Consider the following 21,176-nt stretch of genomic DNA (forward strand, 5'->3'; position numbering starts at 1 on the left):
CTCGGGTTTGAGGACCGAACCACTTTAAATCTCGGGTGCACTCTTTCTATCTCTTTGCTCTTTCATTTGCATTGCACCATTAGATTTAACTTGTATGCTTAAAATATTGTTTTTGATCTCTTAATCGGTTTAAGTTTCTCAAATTGGTAAATTCTAGTTTTCTTAAACAACCGTATTCTCCCTCCTCATAGTTGCCATTTCTAATTCAACTTGGGACCCCCTATATCGGATTTTCACAATCATAAAGGATTAAAATGAGGCATGATCAAGCTTTGTAGGAACCTTCAATTCTGCTCTTCTCCCCTCCAACACTCTCTTTGTTTGCGTCCTCTTCGATGATCTTACCCACTAGTTCTCAACAAAACCCTCAGTCAAGCCCACTACCCATTATTATTGTTAAGGTGGTCGAACTCACTGTGCATTAAATCATCCATGAATGTTTAAATGCAAAAAATCGAAATGGAGACCAAGCAAGATAAAGCATCCATCAATTCCCCCAACAGTAATTACATGGAAAAAAAACATTCTCAGCTGAAAATTCAAAAGAAAAAGAAGAAACCAATGACATTACAAAAATATAGATCAAAGACCAAGAAATGAGTCCCACCCCAATTCAAGTCTCAATGAACCCACTACTTAGATCCCCCAAACTCCATCTCTTGCCTCATATCTTAAAACAAGACGAATGGACCTTAAGTTCTCGAGAATATAAAATCTCTCTCAAAACCCCAGTTATGCCAGAAGTTTGGACTTATGGTTATCCACTATGCTAGGATATTTGACCGAGACCAAATTCTACAGTGGTGTCATGCTAGGCACCAATGAAACCAATTTCATTGTTGCTAACCTCGAGGATTAGAGAGTTCACTTAATGGTCGACGATGAGCGATGGGAAGATGTAGAGGGCTAGATAGCGCAGATGCATTGGCAGAGAAGGGAAAGTGCGAGACTGAACGGTCGTCGGACACAATGGTCAACCATGAAAATAAGGAATAACAGCAGTGTGCAGGCCATTCGGGGGAAAAAAACCAGCAGCTGCCAAGGCAAAGCTAGGGTTTCCTTAATTAAGCAGATAGACAAGGGGGCAGAGAATAAAGAAGGTAATGATTTTAGGTTAAATTCAAGACCTTGAGTAAAATGGGTATAAGAATTTAAAGGGTAAAATCATAATCTAACAAACAACTGAGATCAGTTAGTTTGGAGTTGTTTTGACAATTTAACTTTAAAGGATGAACTTTTTGAATGATAGGTGATTTTTAATGACTAATTGGAAGATATTTTATAAATTATGGACTTAATGGAAAAACTCCCATATAAAAAATGGGCACATAGAAAGATATGGTCAATACATACAGATATACGCATGTAGCACTCTAACAATTAAAAAATAGCATTAGGATACTAGAGAGCAGTCTCATGTAGCCTTTGGAGGGAGATTAGTGTCAGTTCTGAGAAGGTGATCTCTAATTCCCTGGGGAGTGAACCGCCTAGTCCTGGTTAGCCGAAGCTTAACTATGACCAATCTAGCATGGGGAATCCTAGGCCAGCTAGAGTAGTCGGAGTTCTGTAGAGTAAGTGTGCAACATGAAATTGCATAAAGAAAATTGTTGTCATTGCTGAAGCATGAGATCAACATCTACCTCTTGGGGAGGCAAGCAATTTAGTCGGTTCTGGTTCAATCTTGGTACCAATAATTGTGTACCATATTCTTCCATTCTTATATAATCTACAGCCAAAGAACAATATATGATCAGGGGCACCCTTCCCTACATGATTTTAAATTTTGGTTGAAATTTTGGATTTCGGTTGGGATCGACACCTAAATCTGAAATTTCAGCCAGAATCCCAAATTTCAGGAAAATTTAATTTTTTTAAAAAAATTCCGAAATTTTGGCACAGTAATGAAATTTGCTTTTTTGTTTTTACAAAATTTCGGTTTTGGACATATCCGAAACCAAAATTTTAAAACTTGCTTCCCTAAGAGGGAAGGCTCAGTCTACAGTCCTATTGCTGTCAGGCTTGTGTAACTGAACAAAATTATGTAATAGCCTCTTGGACTAAAAAAAAGAACATTAAATAATCACAGAATACTGATAAATATACACAAGAAACATGCAAAGTTAAATAAACTGTAATCTTTGAAAAAATAGTAGTGCCGCTGTTAAAGTATAAAAGATTAAATACTGCCCTTCTCCAACAGCTTAAGCTTTTGGAGAAGTCGGTAATATGGTATTAGAGCCCAAGGTCTCGAGTTCAAACCTCCCCGAGGTCAAAAAAAAATCCACAAGCAATGGTCGGCACAAGGTGGAACCACATGTGCCATGTGTTTGCCAGGTGGGCCACACGTGAGGGGGAGTGTTAAAGTATAAAAGATTAAATACTGCCCTTCTCCAACAGCTTAAGCTTTTGGAGAAGTCGGTAAGTTTCTAATAGCCGCAAACAACAAACAACTGGACAAAGTATTCCCAATAATATACAATAATATTCAGAATGGAAATAAATGATAAAAGCAAAAAAATGGCATTATTTCAACAACAAATAAAAAGAGAGAGATATAGGCATAGTGTGGTCACCTCCAAAAGGTAGCATATTCTTGGAAGTATTCCCATCCTAACTAGACCCGCGGCAACATCTTGACCAGCCACAAAAACATCATCCTGAATAGTATGTTTTCCTTCATCCTCTCTTTTCGCTTTCTCATCACCAAAAGGGATAATGTTTAAAGGTTTTGTACTGTACTTCCAAAATCCACCACCAAGGAACCCAACACCAATCTCCGGTCTACTTCGAAATACAGGAGCGGTGTAGATATCCTTTTCAAAAGTTATTAATTTCTGGAAACAAAAGTTGTGCAATGAGTAGACAAAGAATAAAATGAAAACCTTCAACTCCTAATAGTTTCCAACTTTTTCAATAAATAAATAACCAAAGAACTCATTAAGACCAATAAAACTGATATATTGGAATCAAAATAATCACAAGAATTTCAATGCTACCTCCGACAAGTTGAAGAAATCCTCGTTCATGTCACAGCTCAGTAAGCACTGAATAACTTTCAGACCAGCCAAAACCACAGAGATGTGGTTATCGTCCAAAGATATCCTGTCAGTACAGCTTAAATGACTAAATAAAACTACAGAGAGCCACACACACACACACAGTACAGCTTAAATGACTAAATAAAACTACAGAGAGCCACACACACACATACAAAAGATTGGAAAAAGAGAATGTCAAGGGTTACGGACTTTTTCTATCTTAATTTCTTATGGGCTTTTGCACTACAAAGAAAGTGATTTGGCTTTGATACTCTCATTGTATGTAATCTTGAGTGATATCATAGTGTCAAGTTCCAATCATAGCACTTAGGAAGAGGGGAGCTTGAATCAAATCTCCACATTAGAAAGGATTAAATCAGGGGTCAACTGGGACAGAAAATTAAAAACTTGTGCATTTAATCTTAGGTGGATATATCATATAGGCTTTATCACATGATTATACTCGAGTTTTTTTAAAGTAGAAATGAGCATTAATACATTTCTAGAAAATTTTCTGTAGTCTTTGGCACAAAATTCTGAAATTAATAGCCGCAATGAGATCTCTAAATCCAAGATTATAACATTTTGAAATGTTGCGATTTAACCCCGTAAATAAATCAAGAGAGAAGGAAAGAGAACTGAAGCAAGGAGGAGAGGAGCGGAAGAGAGTTTATGGCTTTGAAAGTAAAACTACTACCCCTTGTGTTTATTATATATAAGGACAAAGTGACAAACAATACAAATATGGGTTTACATTTTCACTATTCACACGACTATTTACGTCATTGTTCATGAGTTAATGACACGTCACACGTGACGGTCCTAATATATAATGGGAAATATATCAACACTTACCTTCAAGCTTAAGCATGGATATTGATCATGCCCAACTTGAAAAGGATAATCATCGATTTTTTAACCTGCATACCTTTCCTTCACTATTAGGAACATTGAATCATAGAGGAGCATCATAGAGACTTCTTCTTGAAGTTATCCATTCTAGAATACATTCTTGATGCCTAGCTGGTACAACGGCCACGAGAAATGTGCAACTAATGAAAAATTGACCCGTATAGAATTAATCTTTGCTACAAGAGCAAAGGTTTCCTAGCAATCTTTTCCATACGTCTGTGTAACCCTTTGCCACAAAGTTGGTAGTGTACCTTTCGATTGGGCTATCCACCCACTGCTTTATAGTAAGGACCCTAAAGACCCACATACAGCCAATAAGTTTCTTTCCTTTTGGTAAATCTAACGGCTCCCAAGTATCATTTTTCACCAAAGCCTTCATTTCTTCTGACATTGCCTCTCGCCACTTTGGATCGAAACTAGCCTCTTCAAATATGGAACGAATACACAGAAGAAAAAAGAAACAAAAGCAAGAAATGAAGGAGAAAGTGCATTAGAAACGACAAAGATAGAAATAGAAGGACGAGTATGCATATGCTTCCCCTTGCGTGAAGCAATGCGAAGGTCAGAATCACTAGAAGAAACATGAGAAATAGCGGAAATAGAAGAAGCAATATGAATAGAAAAAGTAGTGGGCTCAAAAACATTACCAAAAAAAACTTCGAGAGTATTCAATTTATCAAGGAGATCCTCAATGGCCTTCCGTCTCTCAGAATATACTTAACTCCTTGCCACAGACCTCTTTCAGTAAAGCAATAGTAGGGGAATTAGGAACAAGAACAGGAGGATGAACAAGAAAAAGGTATCTCTCTTCACTTACATTCGTGTTCCGCTAACTTGAGGCACCTAAGGAGGAAAAATAAACAATAACCTCAAAGAAAGTAACATCCATGGAGACAAAATGTCTCCCTGAGATACAGTCAAACACTCATAACCTTTCTGTGTAGGGGAATATCCCAGGAAGATAACCCGAAAAGTCTTAGGATCCAATTTTGTATGATTTAGACGCAGAATATGGATAAAGCAAAGGCTTAAAAAACATGATGAATGAAAAAACAAACTCATTTGTACACTAAATTTGGAAAAGCAATTCCAAATGAAGAACTCTAGACGGCAAACAATTTATCAAGAATGTTTTTTTTAGTATTGCATCTTTCCAAAACTGTTTGGGAACTCTCATGGTCATTAGCAGCCCCCATGTCAACTCTAGTAAATGTCTATTTTTCTTTCTGTCACTCCATAAACACTACTTACTTTGATGGACTATCTCATTCTCTTTAAGGTAATTTCGCCCCTTCAGGGGACTACTTTTCGATATCAGATCTAAAAAAAAATTCTTCTTTTCAATGAAACATCTCATTGAATAGTTTAACAATTCTCAATACTTAATCGTTCGTCTTCATTAGATGCAACCAAGTACTGCTTGAAAAATTATCCACAAACCTAATAAAGCAATGATACCGATTCCATAAATGTAATCAGGGTGGAGAGCCACACATCAGAATGAACAATAACAAAAGGAAAACTTTTAGTAATACTCAAAGAAAAAGAGGTTCTACAACGCTTTGACAGTCGACAATTTTCACATTGAAGACTATCCAAATCAGTTGGCTCAAACAATTGAGGAAATAATGATTTCAAAGATGCGAATGAAAGATAACCTAACTGGATGTGCTACAACCTAATATGTTCGGAACAAGAATTACTACCAAAGTACCAATGCTACTTGAATGAAGTGTTAATGAAGAACCTGCATCCAAGAGATAGAGACCACAACCACTGCTAATCTTCTCCTTTGTTTCCAATTCGTATGAAACAGGTTATACTACAATTCATTTTTTTCTTAAACAACTAGCGGCCAACAAATTATTAGTTAAATCGGGAACATTAAGAACCGAGGAAAGAGACAAGTGATCACTAATCCTAATGTCTCCTTTTCCTAAGACAGTGGATAAGGAACCATAGCAATATGCACCTTGTCATGAGTTTTAAACTTCGGCCAAAATATTTCGGTTTCGGTTTGGACTGAAACCGAAAGTACATTGAATCGGATTTTTACAAGATTTGCCCGTTTTCACCCTTGTTTACAAAATTTCTACTGAAATTGCCAGAATTTCCACCGAAATGTATAAAATTTCGGTGGAATTTTTAGCAAAACCGAAATTTTTGTCAAAGTTTTACATGATTTCGACTGAAACCGAATTCGGTTTTGGTGACGGCCGAAACCGACACCTAAACAGACATTTAAAACCTTGGTCAAGAGCTGAAAATAAATTTATGTAAAGAGAAACGATTCGAGGTATCGGTCACGTGGTCCAAGAGACACATTGTTAGTAGAAGGAAAATCTGACTGAGCAAAAGCAGAAGTGATTATAGATCCTTCCAACTAATTCAGCAAGCAATGAAGTTTCTCCAACTATGATGTAGTGAAATTGTCTGATGAAGGCAATACGGCAGATGAGTTGGGAGCAGTGACGGGATATCCTGAAGGTGGTACACTGTCGACCATGAGGTTGTTGTAATGACCTTTGGCTGGACTAATTTTCCTCTTTAATTATTACTATTTGTGAAACAACCAATTTCTCCAAAAGCTTAAGCTGTTGGAGAACGCATTATTCAATCTTTTATACTTTAACACTATTGAACCTCAGAGGCCTTCCATGCAACTCCCAATAAGTCTCCCTAGTATGTCGAGTCATCCCACTATGATCACTGTAGTGTATCTTTTCATCGAATGGTCATGAGCGAGAGTTGGGTGCATAGCTTTCTTCTGACATTCCTTGCTCAGGGCCAACGGCCAAGACACCATCAAGAGAAGAGAAGAGTATGTCTCGCCAAAATCTGCATCCTTCCAATCTCATATTCTGCATTTAGGCCTGCCAAAAAATTGAATATATTACCTCTTCTACCTGTTTTTTGATACCAGCCCCCATGTTTTCAAGTACCTAATTCCAAAATCGGACAATGATCTATACGAAAGACTGAAATAAGGATTAATATGTGGATAGACTTTTATCACAGCCACAGAAGTGTGATATCTTGTCTCATATATGATCTATCTCAAATGGAAAAAAAGGTTGTGCTAACTTGTACCAAATCTTTTGTGCGTTATTTAAGAACAAATATGCTCTATTAAGATGTGTCTGCATAGAACTGGTCACCAACGACATCACCAATAAGTTCCCGCATTCCCACTTGTCATATAGTGAGTCATCTTCATGTAGTTGCTTCACCTAGTCAGTCATGTGTTCGAGCTTCCCTCTACAATCAATTCACATATTGGTAGATTGGGAACATTCAATGTAAATTTGAACCATCAAAATTTACCGTGTTAACCTAAACATGCATATGATTACCATAGCTTCTAGCCATAGGAGAATTACCTGGAGATCCAGACACCTGGGAAGTGGCTTCAGAACACCAACACTCGACATGTTCTTAGACCTTAGAATACCTTCAAACAGTCCACCTATAACATTTTAAAATATTCTTCCTGGCCAATCACCTCAATTTGTGGCAAAATCAAATACAGAATTTTTTTTACATAAAAAATGGAGGCATAAATTTTAGGGACAAGAAATCTTGGAATCAAGGACCAGTTTTGGAGAAAGATTCATCACACACATGCGCGATTAAAAAAAAACTGTAAATAGCTTCCCCAAAAATCTCTACCTGTCTCTTATTGTTTCCACTATCTCTTGCTCTTCCATTGTACTTATTATGTATTTTGACCATCTCGGTCTTTATTTTAATGAAATTGGCTATCATTCAAAACAAGCTTCCCCAAAAATCTCCCTGGAGAAACTTGGGAAGCCCTGCACCAAAAAAACAACATTTTTTCTTGGTTTTTTGGAGAAACCTCAACAAAAAATCAGCAAATCAACTTCAGACAATCACAAAAAATTACACATAAATAACATAATATGTGTGATGTAGTCTAGGGTTCATCGGCCCAAAGGTGTAGTTGTACAACTGTTTACGTTATTTGTAAGGCCCTATGATGCAACCTAGATGTTCAAAACTCGAATAAAAAGGAGCAGCAGTGATGTAGGCTGAGAAGAGAAATTGAAGAAGAAAGAAGAATAAGAAAAGAAGAATTAGAAGAAGAAGAGAAGAACTTAGGGGGAGGAGAACAAGCACTCAAAGCTTAATTCAATTCAATTAAACATCAAAATGTTCCTAATAAGCTGTAACTTAGCCTATAAATAAATAGGCAATCAAGAGTCCTAAATTAAACAAAGTTACTAAATTAAGAGTCCCTAAAAGACTAAACTACCCTAAAATCTATAAAGACTAAAATAGCCCTAATAACATCAAATATACCCCAAAATATACCTAAGACAATAAAATAACAATAAAAAGATCTCTACGTGGCTCCCCTAGGGCGGCCCTACCGAGAATAAACTCACAAGGGACGTCGATCTCCATCAAGCAGCCCTATGGAACTTCTTGCTCTAACACCAGGTTGTGAGTTAAACTCCATAAAGGTTAATATACTAGATTTTTAAAGCCAACGGCAGTGGTTAGCAAACAGAATAGGATATCCTACTTATCTCGTATCTGGCCACTTAGCATTAGGTGTTTTGATTCACAATACCAGGTTACTTAAATTGGTAACAGTTAAGAGTCTTCCATGTGAAGGGTACTGTTAAGAGGTGTACTTACTTGTATTCCACATTAACCAACCATCTTACAGTTTTGCCACCACCAAAACTAGCAATCATAGAACATAGACATAACAAAACTAGTTAAGGCTTAGGTTATGCAAATCAAGGGTTCCTCAACCCGCCGTTCCAACAATGTCAATTAGAATTAGAAAAAATTAAGGAAAAGAAGAATATTGTGCATGGCAAAGATAAGAATGAATGAATCTCTCAAAAATATGAGTCAACAAATGTATTAAACAAATTCCATAGCTTAATGGAAAAATGTAAAACCCAGTTCAAAGTTGAAAAGAAAACAAATATTCCAAAAACTATACCAGTCCAGCAAGCTATAGTAAACAAAACAAACAGTTGCTTGAAATCCACCTTAGCGACAAAACAAGCTCGGCTTCTGGACCTAGGGCAAAAGCCCAAACAGCCTGCCAGTCTACAAACTTGTCACCGTGATTGACATTCCCCATATTACCCGCAAATTTACTTTGTTGCAAGTTGCACAAAGATTTATGAAGCACAGAGGCAAGGAGCTGTAGTGCTAGGGCTCGTTGTCCTGGAATCTGAAATATAAATATAGAAACAGGTTAGAAAATAAAATATCAGAAAAAAAAAAAAGTTGATAAAAACAAAAGACAATGAAAAAGAATACTACAGAAGTGATACAAGTATCTGCCTCAAGGTATATAATTGTTGTTTACCAGAAGGATTACCGTAGTTGAGTTCAGTATGTCTAGTCTTACAATATACCATACAGGATTCTGACTTCAATTGTTAAGAAGCTAGAAAAAAATTAAGGTTTTCCTGTTGAGTGGAAATGATCAGGCAAATTGTGGTGTCGGTGTGTATAAGAAAGGCAATTTAAGAAGAAAGGTGTCATGGGATTAAAGAGGATTGAGAGTAAAAAAACGCCATGTTAGATAAATGGGGTTGATTATGATAGCTGATGCTGATTATGAAAAGTGGAATGAGATCCACAGCACAAGTATGAAAAAAATAAGCCAATCACTTCATATTGAATGGTGGAAAAACAAGAAAGAAAGTCCACATCTATTGTCTACAGAGATAAATGCCAAACATCGTGAAAATACAAACAATTTTGTACATTCTCAACACCCCTCAAGATGGAGCATTGTTATCAATGATGCAAAAATTGTAGAGTTGTACATGCAGTGTGCTCTTCACTTAAGGGTATTTCAGTTCTATCATATGTATATATGCTATCTCACTTCCCTTCCCACCCCCACACAAACACGTGCACGACCTGTCTTCTCCTTTCATTTCCTTTACCTTCTCTTTTACAAGTAGACCACTGCTGCTACAGGATTGAACCAGTTTTTGAATGGCATCAAAGCCGACAAGATCCAAGCATTGATCTATAAAAAGGCATCCCTTGAATCCATTATTTTTCAACTCTCTCAAAACACTAGATCTACTTTCCTCATCCGCTTTCCTTTCCTTTTTTGAAACAATCCTAGCTTTCTCCGCTTTACAATCTTTTTCTTCATGACTATCTTTTGAACATCCTACCTCCAATCATCTTCATTGCACAATAAAAAACCCTACCTCCAAGAAGCGCAGCCCAACCAAAGTTTTTAACCAATTGCATAAAACCGAGTTTTAAATCTAGAGTAAAAAATCTAGCATCGTAAATCCCTATAGGTGTAAAAATTTGAACTTTTAATATATTGCCTTTAAAATCTGATTTTTTACACACATAGTTAAAAGCTCAAATTTTATGCCAATGAGTTACGGAAACAGCCTCTCTGCAAAGCAGGGGTAAGGCTGCGTACATCTAGCCCTCCCCAGACCCCGCAATGGCTGGAGCCTCGTGCACTGGGCCACCCTTAATGAGGATTTATTTCAACAGACTTTTACTCTAGTAGGAATTAAAAACTAAGATTTTTACATCAATAGGTTAAAAACTTAAATATTTATGTCGATGGGAATTTATGCCACTAATTTTTTACTCCAATAGGACTAAAAACTTGGATTTGTATGCGGATAGTTTAAAAACTAATATTCTTATGTTGTTAGATTTTTACTGAAAGGGATTTACGCCGATAGGGATTAAAAATTAAGTTATTTACGCTGTGATATGATAAAAATTAAAAAAAATTACGCCGATAGGTTAAAAACTCAGGTTTTTATGCCGTTAGATTTCTACTCTGATAGGGATTTACAGGATAGGGATTAAAAACTCAGTTTTTAGGTCCATAGGTTCAAACCCTAAATTTTTATGAAAATGGGAAAAATAGAATATAGAGAGTAGAAAAGGCATAGTTTTAAAACTCCCTCGTGTTATCGTGGACTCCCTCAAGTCGAATCCCTTTTACCTTGGTCGTGTTCCACGTTTTGCCCCACAAAATCAACAAAAACTCCTTTGGCTCTCCCAAATTATGACTGCGTCAACCGAGTACTCGGCCACGTCAACCAAATGCTCGACCGCGCCATGCCGAGTCAACTAGGATTTTCTTTGGCCACGTTCCGCGCTGCATCCGCGTTTTGAAACACCGGAGAAAGGCACTAAAATTCGTTCAAGAAGTAGAAGAGGAAGAAAAAGGGAAAAATAAAAATAAAAGAAAAAATCCTAAAATTCATGCAAGAACAAGAGGAAGGAGAACAAATAGAAAAAAAAATGGGGGAAATAGAAAACAATCTATATTTTTTATAAATCCTAAAATAGAAAATAATCTAAGAAGAAAACTAGTAAAAAGGTTAAAAAAAAAAAAACAAAAAAAACCCTACATTTTGGACAAGAAGGGGGAAATAAAAAAAAATTAGACAAGGGGAAACAAAAAAAATTAAGGAAAAAAAGTTAAAAATTCCAACTAAAATAGGTATAAATTGTAGTTTCTCTATTTTTCTTCTTCTTCTTTTTCTTCTTCCTCTCCTTCTACTCTTTCGTCTTCGACTTCGTGTCGATTTAGTTGCAAAGGGGAGGGAGAAATAAGAGAGAAACAAAACGAAGCAGAATAGTTTATGTTTTGGTCTTCATAACGTGAGTATAAAATTCATATTTTTCTGCCGATAGGTTTTACATCGATAGCCTTATCAAGAAACTAAGGGTAATTTTCTCCTTTTCTTAGTCAAATACCCATGCCGTTTGAGTTAGTAGGTGGTGTTTTGTAAAGATCCAATTAAATTTAAAGTTCTTTAAGATAGTAGGATGAGACTTGTCATTTACTAGCTACTTAATAGTGTTTTATGTAATTAATGAACTTCAGAACCTGCCCTTCGGAGGGAAACAACAACTGGAAATGACTGTTAATACCCCGTAGGTAGAGGAGCAAAAGGAGGAATCCGCCCAAGGGGCTCGCGTCTGATTAGCTAGTTGGTGAGGCAATAGATTACCAAGGTGATCCGAGAGGATGATCAACCACACTAGGATTGACACACATCCCATAACTCCTCTGGGAAGCGGCAGTGGGGAATTTTCCCCTGACGGAGCAATGCCGCGTGGAGGTAGAAGGCGCACAAGTCGTGAACTTCTTTTCCTAGAGAAGAAACAATGAGGGCATCTGGGGAATAAGCACCGGCTAACTGTGCTAGCAACCACGGTAAGACAGAGGATGCAGCCGTAGACATAATAGTGGAAGGTTGGAGTTAGAATCTCCACATCTCCAATGAGTTCTCTCCTCTCTATATCTTTTCCCTCTTCTATATTCTTCCTCCCTTTGCTTTCATACAAAGTTCTTGTGGATGGACTATTAAAAGTTCAACAAAGGACAAAAGGACAAAAATACCCTTATTGAAGGGCACATAACACATACAAGAGTTTTTTAGCACTCAAAATATCATTTGAGAGCCTAAATTCATTATGTTATTTAATGTTCATTCGAAAATCATGAGACAAAAAAAGAACCAACTTATCCTATCAAAGACTATAACCATTTGCATGTTTAGATCCACACACAGTACACACACACATTATGTTACATGGCATGACAATGTAGGCGGTAAGGAGCATGTCCAACAAACGCACACACACACATGGCAAGACAATGTAGGCGGCAAGGTGCATGTCCAACTAGATTTTCAGCCACAACAGCCCACAAAACTACCACAATAAGCAAAAAAATAGGCACGGGAACCGACCATGCTTCTAATAAGTGTTATTGCCTCTTTGAATGTGTATCCTGCACCCCCAGGATCCCCCTCAGTTCGCAAGAAGTCCCGTTCAGTTACGTTCTCCGCATGATCGCCTACAAATGAAAAATGTAAGAATTAAGACTCATTATATTGAAGTAACCAAACAATTTTGACTAACAGACTTCAAACCAAATAAAATATATAGAACAAACAATCATTATGATGGGAAGTAAGAAATTCAGAATTACTCCATCTCAACCAAACACCAATACAATCTTGAAAATGTATTACTACTAGCAAGAGTGAAAAAAGAAGCATGACAATAAAATGGATATAGTTATAGGTGCAACAAAGTGGAGACACAACCGTCAAGAAGGTTAGTATGGAAAATACATGATGAGAAAGTGTTCCTCACTGCCATTCAAAATTAGAAGGGAAAAAAAAACAAAGTGTTCCTCACTTTCTTCCATGAAAAGCGCAACAAAAGATGAAATGGAAAATGTAAGTAAACGAAAAGCATACAATTTTGTATACCAAATAAATCCAGGACATTCCACAGGATGACGAAACATAGGGCACCAAAAACAACAACTTTACCCTATTTTCCTCTCCAAATCTTGTCAAGCAAAGCTAGCAGCAGCTATTTCTCTCCAAAGAGGAAGTAGAAATCAACTATCTAACAGTAATCAACAACAAAGAATGCACATTAGGCTAGAGAATAATCAACAACAAAAAATGCACATTGGGTTAGAGGTTTTTTTTATAATGATGTGGGCTAGAGAATTGTACGCATGGAAGTTTAATTTAATTGAATCAGTGAATATTACATAGTTTCACCCATGTGGACGGAATCCATTCCATTGGTAACCAATTTCTATGAACTAATGTATTATACGCCCTTCCAAGAGCACCTGCGTTCATCTATCAAAGCCCCCATTTCGGGAATGTGATTTCTGTTGAGCATCAATGTGATCCATACTGTAGAGAGCTAAAGTGTTTGTCCTTTCGTAAAGAAATTCCAAAATGACAATTGGGTTGACCCACTTTTCTTTCACTGTGAAAAGCACTAGATAGCTTCCAAATGGATAGATGTTAAGGGTTACACCTGAGAAGTCAGGACTTGGATCTCTTTAGGAAGTTCTATCAGCATTCAAGAAGTACCAAAGTCACAAGAGATTTAACTACATCCCTCTTTGTAATAGTCTAAGTGGGGTCCAAGACTTCTTTCAGAAGCTCTCTTACTTGCACCTCCATGGGCAGGTTTTGGTCGCCAATCTCATAATCTTGAAAGGTCCTCCCCTCAATTCAAGCGAGTTGGCAAAATATTTACTTTCTGTTCTGAGGACGACCTCCAATTTGGGCCCAAATCCACTATCATATACGAGAACTTAAACCCTCTTTAGATGGACAGACACACTTAACTCTTGTGGGAGCTAAACTATAAGCCAGACATATGTTGGTCGGCTTTGACCCACCTGAATGGGCTTGGATTGTTACGGTACATAGAAGTTCATCTCTTATGTTGGACGAACACACCTCTATCTAGAGAGTTGCATTCTCCCTCCCTGGATGTAACAACTAAATTACTCTGAGTTCACAATGGACATAGCTTCAAAGTCTCCAACGGTGCCTCAACCACTAAATTATTGGAGTCACTTGGCGACTTCTGCACCATTGTTTTAAGCAGGTCCATACCCACTATTAAAGAGTTTGCTCTGACATAGCTCAATTGTCCAACTCTAAAGACATTAGTTGTACAAAAATAGACTCTTTACCTTCTTTATTTGGAAACCCCAAAGGTACTGAAAACTCCTAGGGTTGATTTTGCTTGGGTGACCACTCTCCTTTAATGTTTCGCACCTATTTGGAGAGAGATTAGCTGTACCTACAAAAGCCAAATGCTCCACTAAACTCAATGCAACTCTAGATACAGTTTTCATGTATCCCTGTATCACTTTCTGAGTCACTTGGAGGTGTGTTCGTCTATCACAAGAGATGGACTTCTTTATATCGTAACAATCCGAGCCTATTCAAGTTGGTCAAAGATAGGCCATTAGTTGGACCAACATAGGTCTGGTTTATAGTTTAGTTGTAACTAAAGTTCAGCCATGGTTTTAAATTTCGGCCGAAACATTTCGTTGTAACTAAAGTTCAGCCATGGTTTTAAATTTCGGCCGAAATTTTTCGATTTAGGGTTCTACCGAAATGAGATCCACTATGAATCGTTTTAATACCAGATTTCACTCGAAATTTTGGGATTTTGTTAATGTTCGGTCGAAATATGAGAAGCATGCATGATTTCAACCACTGTTTCAAAATGCAGATGCGGTGCAGAACATGGCCGAAAAAAATCCTAGTCAACTCGGCACGGCGCGGTCAAGTATTTGGTTGATGTGGCTGAGTACTCCGTTGACTTGGTCATAATTCGGGAGACTCAAATGAGTTTTTATTGATTCTGTGGAGCAAAATGCGGTGGCAAAATGCAGAACGCGGCCAAGGTAAAAGGGTGCTGACTCGGGGGAGTCCACAATAATGAGGGGGAGTTTTAAAACAATGATTTCAACAAGACATTTTATTTGTTTCAAGCGAAATGGTCGAAACAGGAGAAAAAGAGAAAAAATTGGAAAAGCACACTTTACAGCACAAAAGCAAGATGCTCCTACTGTTTTGATGTCAATACTGATTCCCAAAGGGCTTCAAAATTTCCAAACTAGACTATCAAAATTTGCGATAGTAGGATTAGACAGTCTATGTCCTTGGGATAAATTCACATCCTGAAGAGGCACATTTGAGAATTTTAAAAAAGAAAAAGGAAAATAGAATGCTCTAGGATGATTTTTGTGCTCTCTTGGCTCAGGGTAACCAAATAAGTATATTGCAATACTCTACAGAAACTTTCGTAAACATTTTGGAACATCACTAACAATTCTTTAATTTCAGCAAATGAAAGTAAAGTTTAGGATATTTGACCTATGATCTAGACATACATTTGGTAAATAGTGATGTATAAGGATATTCCTACAGTTTTCCATTTGGGTATATTTGGGCACTTTGGAAATATGTTCCAACTGCCAACCTTAAGGGGCTGTTTGGATAAGTGGATTTTAGAATCCGGTTTTTAGTTTGAAAGCTGTGCAAAATTCTGGATTTTACAATGGAAGTAGGCTGCATATGTGGAGGAAGTAGGCTGCATATGAAGGGTTTAAGTAAGAAATCCAGGTTTTAGAAATCTCTCCCCCCATCCTGAGATTTCTAAAACCTGGAAACAGGGGACGATCTCCTACTCTCTCGCTTGACGAAAAGAAGGGCGAGAAATTAGAAACGACGAACAGTCTCCTTTTTCTCTTGTCTCCCATCTAGGATTTTGAGGAAATCCAAGATTATAAAATCTGCGTATCCAAACGGATCCTAAGAGATACAGTAGAAGATTTTGAGTGTCTATGCTAAGAGGCGAATACATCATGGATGCACATATAGTGCCACGTATTCGTATCCAGTGAAGAATATTCACTTTTTCATAGAATATTCTTCACTCCCCAACTAGTTTGGGAAAAAGGCTTCGTTGAGTTGAGTTGAGTGAAGAATATTCCACACCAAGAGAAAATAATTTTCAATTAAAGATGAGGCATTATGACAGGACTCAACATCCAATGATTAAATTCTCTCTTCAGACAACTAAAGACCAATATCCACCATAAGAAACTAAATGGTGCCCTCCATCATATTTCCATCTCTGCTATTGCTTTGACTATTTCTTGGGCAAGGTCCCTTCCCAAGTTTAGATTCATCTCGGCGTATGATCTTTGGCACGGTTGGAGGGAGGTCTGTTTTGGTACTGACCGCATAGAGCAAGGTGGTCCTCAATGGTGCCCACCCCCTCATGGCTTCTTCAAACTAAACTATCAGGGATTGGTGGTCTTCTTAGGGATGAGGACGGGGCTATGGTTTGGGCATTCTATGGTCCATTTGGATTTCCCTATTCTAATGAGGCAGAAGTTAGAGCGGCTCTCTAGGGTATTAGGTCACTTGAGTCTCATGATTTATCTAAGATAATAGTGGAGGGTGACTCGCTTAATGTTATTGGTGGCTGAAGGGTAATAAATCCTTCCCCTGGAGATTTGCTCGCTGGTTTGATGAGATTATGGATCACATCGGCATGTTGGAGGTATCTTTTCAGCATGTTAAAAGATCTGCTAACACTGAAGCGAATAGACTGACCAGGGATGGAATTGAAAGGCAGGCGCTAGAGCTTTTCGATTTGCTCCCTCCTTGAGAGTTTGGTTTTTTATTTTTTTTGGTTTGCCTTCTCTTATTATTTCTCTTGTGGGTCGGTCCTTCTCTGTTGTCCTTGTATATTCCATTCTTTTTCTCATATATATAATTGATTACTTTCCCATTCAAAAAAATATATCCACTATAAGAAACATTAAAACCATCATAACAAACAGAATAAAGGAGATAAGATGCAAAACAAATGAGTCATATAAGTGAAAGAATAAAACATATCGAAAAAGGAGATTGGAGATACATGTGCACGCAAATGAATTAAATAAATGAAGTTCAACTAATTAGCTAGTAAGACCCAACATAGTAAAGTAACTATTGCTTACCAATTGTAGGCACTTGGACAGAATCATTTTCCAAAACAGACCCCTCCAAAGAAAATCTTAATGCCCTGACTTTCTCGACTCTATCAGTCCAAGCACTCCACGAGCTGCTACTACGGACACCTGATGATGGCCAACCACCATTATCGGGCCCACTGCAAGCATGCTTTGTATGTGTTGTCTCTACCATATGGGAAGTTTCAGCTCCATCTAACACTGCAGCTCTTTTTGAGTCTTGTTGCAAGTCATTTATGTCGTGTGTAGGGCCACGCTGGCATCTTGTATCCCTCTCTGTTGCCACAGTTTTTTGTTTCCTAATTTTGTCTTGTCCACGCTTCTTTAGCATCTCTAACATTCCAGGCTGCATTTTCTCCATTATCTCAGCCTGCGCTTCTGCAATTTCCTCAGGTGTCATTTTCTGTATGAGGGCATGATTTTCAACATCAATGTCACTCATAAATGGAAATGGTGCTTTTTCACTATCTTCAAAATTGTTATATCCAGCATCCTGACATGCATTCCCATCATCTTTATGGGAAGTCTGCAAGAGGGCACAGTTTTCAGCATCAATGTTACTCATAAAGGACAGAGATCCTTGTTCACTATTTTCAAATTTGTAAGATTCCAAATCACTCGGCACAGTCTCTACTCCTTTACTCAGATCCAGAGTAGAGTTCGTGTGCGGTTCTCCATTGAGATTTTTATGGATGAATGCATCCGTATTAGGTAAAGCTAGCTTAGTTCTCTCTCCTACATTTTCAGTTGCTCCCCTTTCTTCCTTTCCTTCCCCACATTCAACCAGGACCAGGTTTTCCTCTTTCTTTTCGTGGGTTACATCAGAACAGTCTCTTGAAACTAATTCTCTCCACTTGCTAAAATCCAAATCTTTTTTCTTCTTTCTCTGTATTGGATGTGCAAAGGATGCTACAGAGTCAAAGTCAATATTGTCTTTATCTTTATCATCGTCATCATCACCACCATTCATTTCACTGCCTAACGGGGTCCAGTGCTGTAAACGATCACAGAATAATTAGTATGAAAACTACACCAAGACTGCCATTTTTCTTTGTAGTGATTGATACATACACAAAACATATTGTATAATGAACATGGTAATGTTTATAAATCATCTCAACCACACAACAAAATCCATAACTATGGTGTTCCACTGGATGACCTTAAAATGAAAACAACAAAACAGAAGCTAAAGCCATCATGGTAAATATTTCAATTTTCTAAAAACAAGCTGATTGGTTATACTATGATCATATCGAGAGAAAATAAACCACCAAGCAAACTTATTTATAAGCAAGAGAAGATAAATGAAAGCTAGCAATTCCCATCCGACATTCCCTATAAAATGCCTATAAGCAGATATCAGCGCGTAACTCTAAATTGCACACAGTTATTGAATAACTTGTTGAGTGGCAGATAATAAGTGGGCAAAGATTGAAAGAAAGGATATTTCAAATGTATTAGCAAAGTAATATTAGCATCTATTAAGTTTGAAAGATCCAAATAATGGGAAATTGATTAAGTTGATAGTGGTCTTGACAGAATCATATGGTGGTGATCAGCCGTAGGAACAAGAGAAGTTTTGGAATCATAAACAAGATTTCAAAGTGAAAGAGCACATTCTAAGTTTAAAAGATCCAAATAATAAGAACTTTTATAGGCACAATCAGCGTTTAAAATGCAGATGCAGGTCAAAATGCGGCCAAGAAAAATCCTTGTCGACTCAGTGCGGATGTGGCCAAGAACACGGCGGATGTGGCCAAGAACACGGTTGAGTACTCGGTTGACGCGGTCATAACTCGAGAGAGTCAAAGGAGTTTTTATTGATTCTGTAGGGCAAAACGCAAAACGCGGCCAAGGGAAAGAGGAGTCAACTCGAGGGAGTCCACTCCACAATGACCCAGGTGAGTTTTAAAACTATCGGCACAATAAGAGCTTCGATAAACTGGTATGAAGAAAAATCCCATGCAATCATGGACTATGTCGTTGATTGGTACTGTGCTTTATATGATACTAAGCCTTAGAAGAGAACCACCCATCTCATTAAATATCACACCATAATCACATTCACTTAACTAGCATCTAGAATTGAGTCAAATGACAACTAAGAATGTAGAAGGCCCATAAACAGGCTGCATTTTGATAATCGTGGACCTAACTAGCTAAGGAAGCTCCATGTAATGCATTTGCAGTCACTAACACCCAATATCAAGCGACAATTGCAACTAAAATCAAGAATTATTAGACATTTCAAAGCAAAGATAATACAAAGAAATGAAATTTACTTTGGATGGTTGTTTGAAGATTCTAGTTATAGCTTGCATTTGTCTAAAAAAGCCTCTCCGATATCCATCTACGCTCTATTATCCTCACAAAATTTCATGGCGTACACTACCTTTCCACCCTAATTGTGTCATTTTCTTACCAGTGCCTTCGAGATTCAGAGTACTGTAGTCCTCCACAAGATCCAATGATGTGTTTGGATTTCCACCTAGATTGCAATGTGGGACCAATTTGGACCTCTATCAATCTGAAAAGGGCGAAATAGCATCTGAACTGCCATTTGGGTCTACTTCCAAATGCCACAGAAATTAAGCAAATGAAAATATAATGTAGTTCTAAGGCCCATACCGAAATGCTGTCCAAAAATGGATATAATCCCATTGTAAAATCTAATAATAATTTTAAGAAACAATGAAGATAAGGAGAGATTTCATATGGGAGACAAAATTCAATTCATTAATCATATCAAAAGTCTAAGCCATTTATATAGGGTTTGGTCAGAATTACAAAAGCACCCCTAATACTAAATTCAGTAACTTCTAAAACACTCCCTCAAGTAAACACTACTCCCTCAACTTACTTTTTTCAAGTGTACTAAAAAAATGAAAAAGCATGAAATTCTAGAAAAAAAAAAATCTTTTCCAAGCTTTTCCTGAAAATTCCTACAATCCAAACAGGGAATAAGCGATCAAAAGAGAACAAAAAGAAAGAAAATTAAAAATTAGGGTTAGATAGTAAACGAGGAGTGGGGGTCTAACCGGTCCATGAGAGCGATGGCGAGCAACGGGAAAAGGAAGAGTTGTGAATTTGGGACGAGATGAGGGGGCTGAATTTTGGTTTTGGTTTTGCTCTTTCTGGTATTTGGTGGAGGAGAAACCTTTTTCCACGATGCTGCCTATGAGGTTTGAAGCATCCATGTTCTTGGCCAAAGGAGGATTTCGAGAAGATGTCTTGTTAATCTCAGAGTTTTCCGTCTTCATCATTGTGTAATCGAAGACCCAACAATCTAAAACTGCTGTGCTGAAGTAGAGAAGAGGATTTATGTCTGTTCAAAATTTTTAGGAGTATACGGGGAAAGACGAAGAATAAAACTTAGGGGGTTTGGTTTTCTTTATGTATGGGCGTTGATAAATTCACCTCCTACTAGGATAAATTCGCCCACTCTACCGCTTCTTTAAAGTTTAACATTATTTTTATGAAGGGATTTGCTAGCGTCCATCGCATAAGGCATTTCGCGGAGCGCCTGTTGCACGAGGGAGCCTAACAGTAAACAAGGGGTGTTCGTGGTTAGAACCATGGTTTTCGGGGGAATGATATTTCTGAGATTTTATAGTGTAAGCTTATATAGTGCTCTGTTTTTTTCGAAAAGTGCGGTACGGCTTACACCATAGGACGATCCAAACAGACCAATTGATGGGCCACAACGGAAATGGGTTGTGAACTAAAAATCATTTCCATAGGAAGATCCTTAACCCTTAGATCTATGGAGGAACTGCTTATTATGAAAACATCTATAGATTGGAGGGTTGGGATCTTCCTATGGAGATGACTTTTGGGGCACAACCTATTTATGTTGT

At 37.6% G+C, this 21,176-nt stretch overlaps 1 protein-coding gene across 1 annotated transcript in view; it reads right to left on the minus strand.

Moving 5' to 3' along the window:
• Window positions 1-20,688, minus strand: part of IYO (RPAP1-like, carboxy-terminal protein) — a 40,596-nt gene extending 19,908 nt beyond the window's left edge. Inside the window, exons 1-6 of the mRNA XM_077354901.1 lie at window positions 20,358-20,688; window positions 17,305-18,310; window positions 12,701-12,807; window positions 8,978-9,165; window positions 2,997-3,102; window positions 2,574-2,834 (exon numbers count right to left, since the gene is read on the minus strand). Of these exons, the coding sequence (XP_077211016.1) occupies window positions 2,574-2,834; window positions 2,997-3,102; window positions 8,978-9,165; window positions 12,701-12,807; window positions 17,305-18,310; window positions 20,358-20,582 (1,893 nt within the window). The 5' untranslated portion in view covers window positions 20,583-20,688. The remainder of the gene's footprint in view (window positions 1-2,573; window positions 2,835-2,996; window positions 3,103-8,977; window positions 9,166-12,700; window positions 12,808-17,304; window positions 18,311-20,357) is intronic.
• Between the last annotated feature and the right edge of the window lie 488 nt (window positions 20,689-21,176).

The sequence above is a fragment of the Tasmannia lanceolata genome, unplaced genomic scaffold (genome assembly GCF_043159265.1).
Source record: "Tasmannia lanceolata isolate RefF3 unplaced genomic scaffold, GAP_Taslan_0.1 ptg000015l, whole genome shotgun sequence".
NCBI classification, from domain to species: Eukaryota; Viridiplantae; Streptophyta; class Magnoliopsida; order Canellales; family Winteraceae; genus Tasmannia; species Tasmannia lanceolata.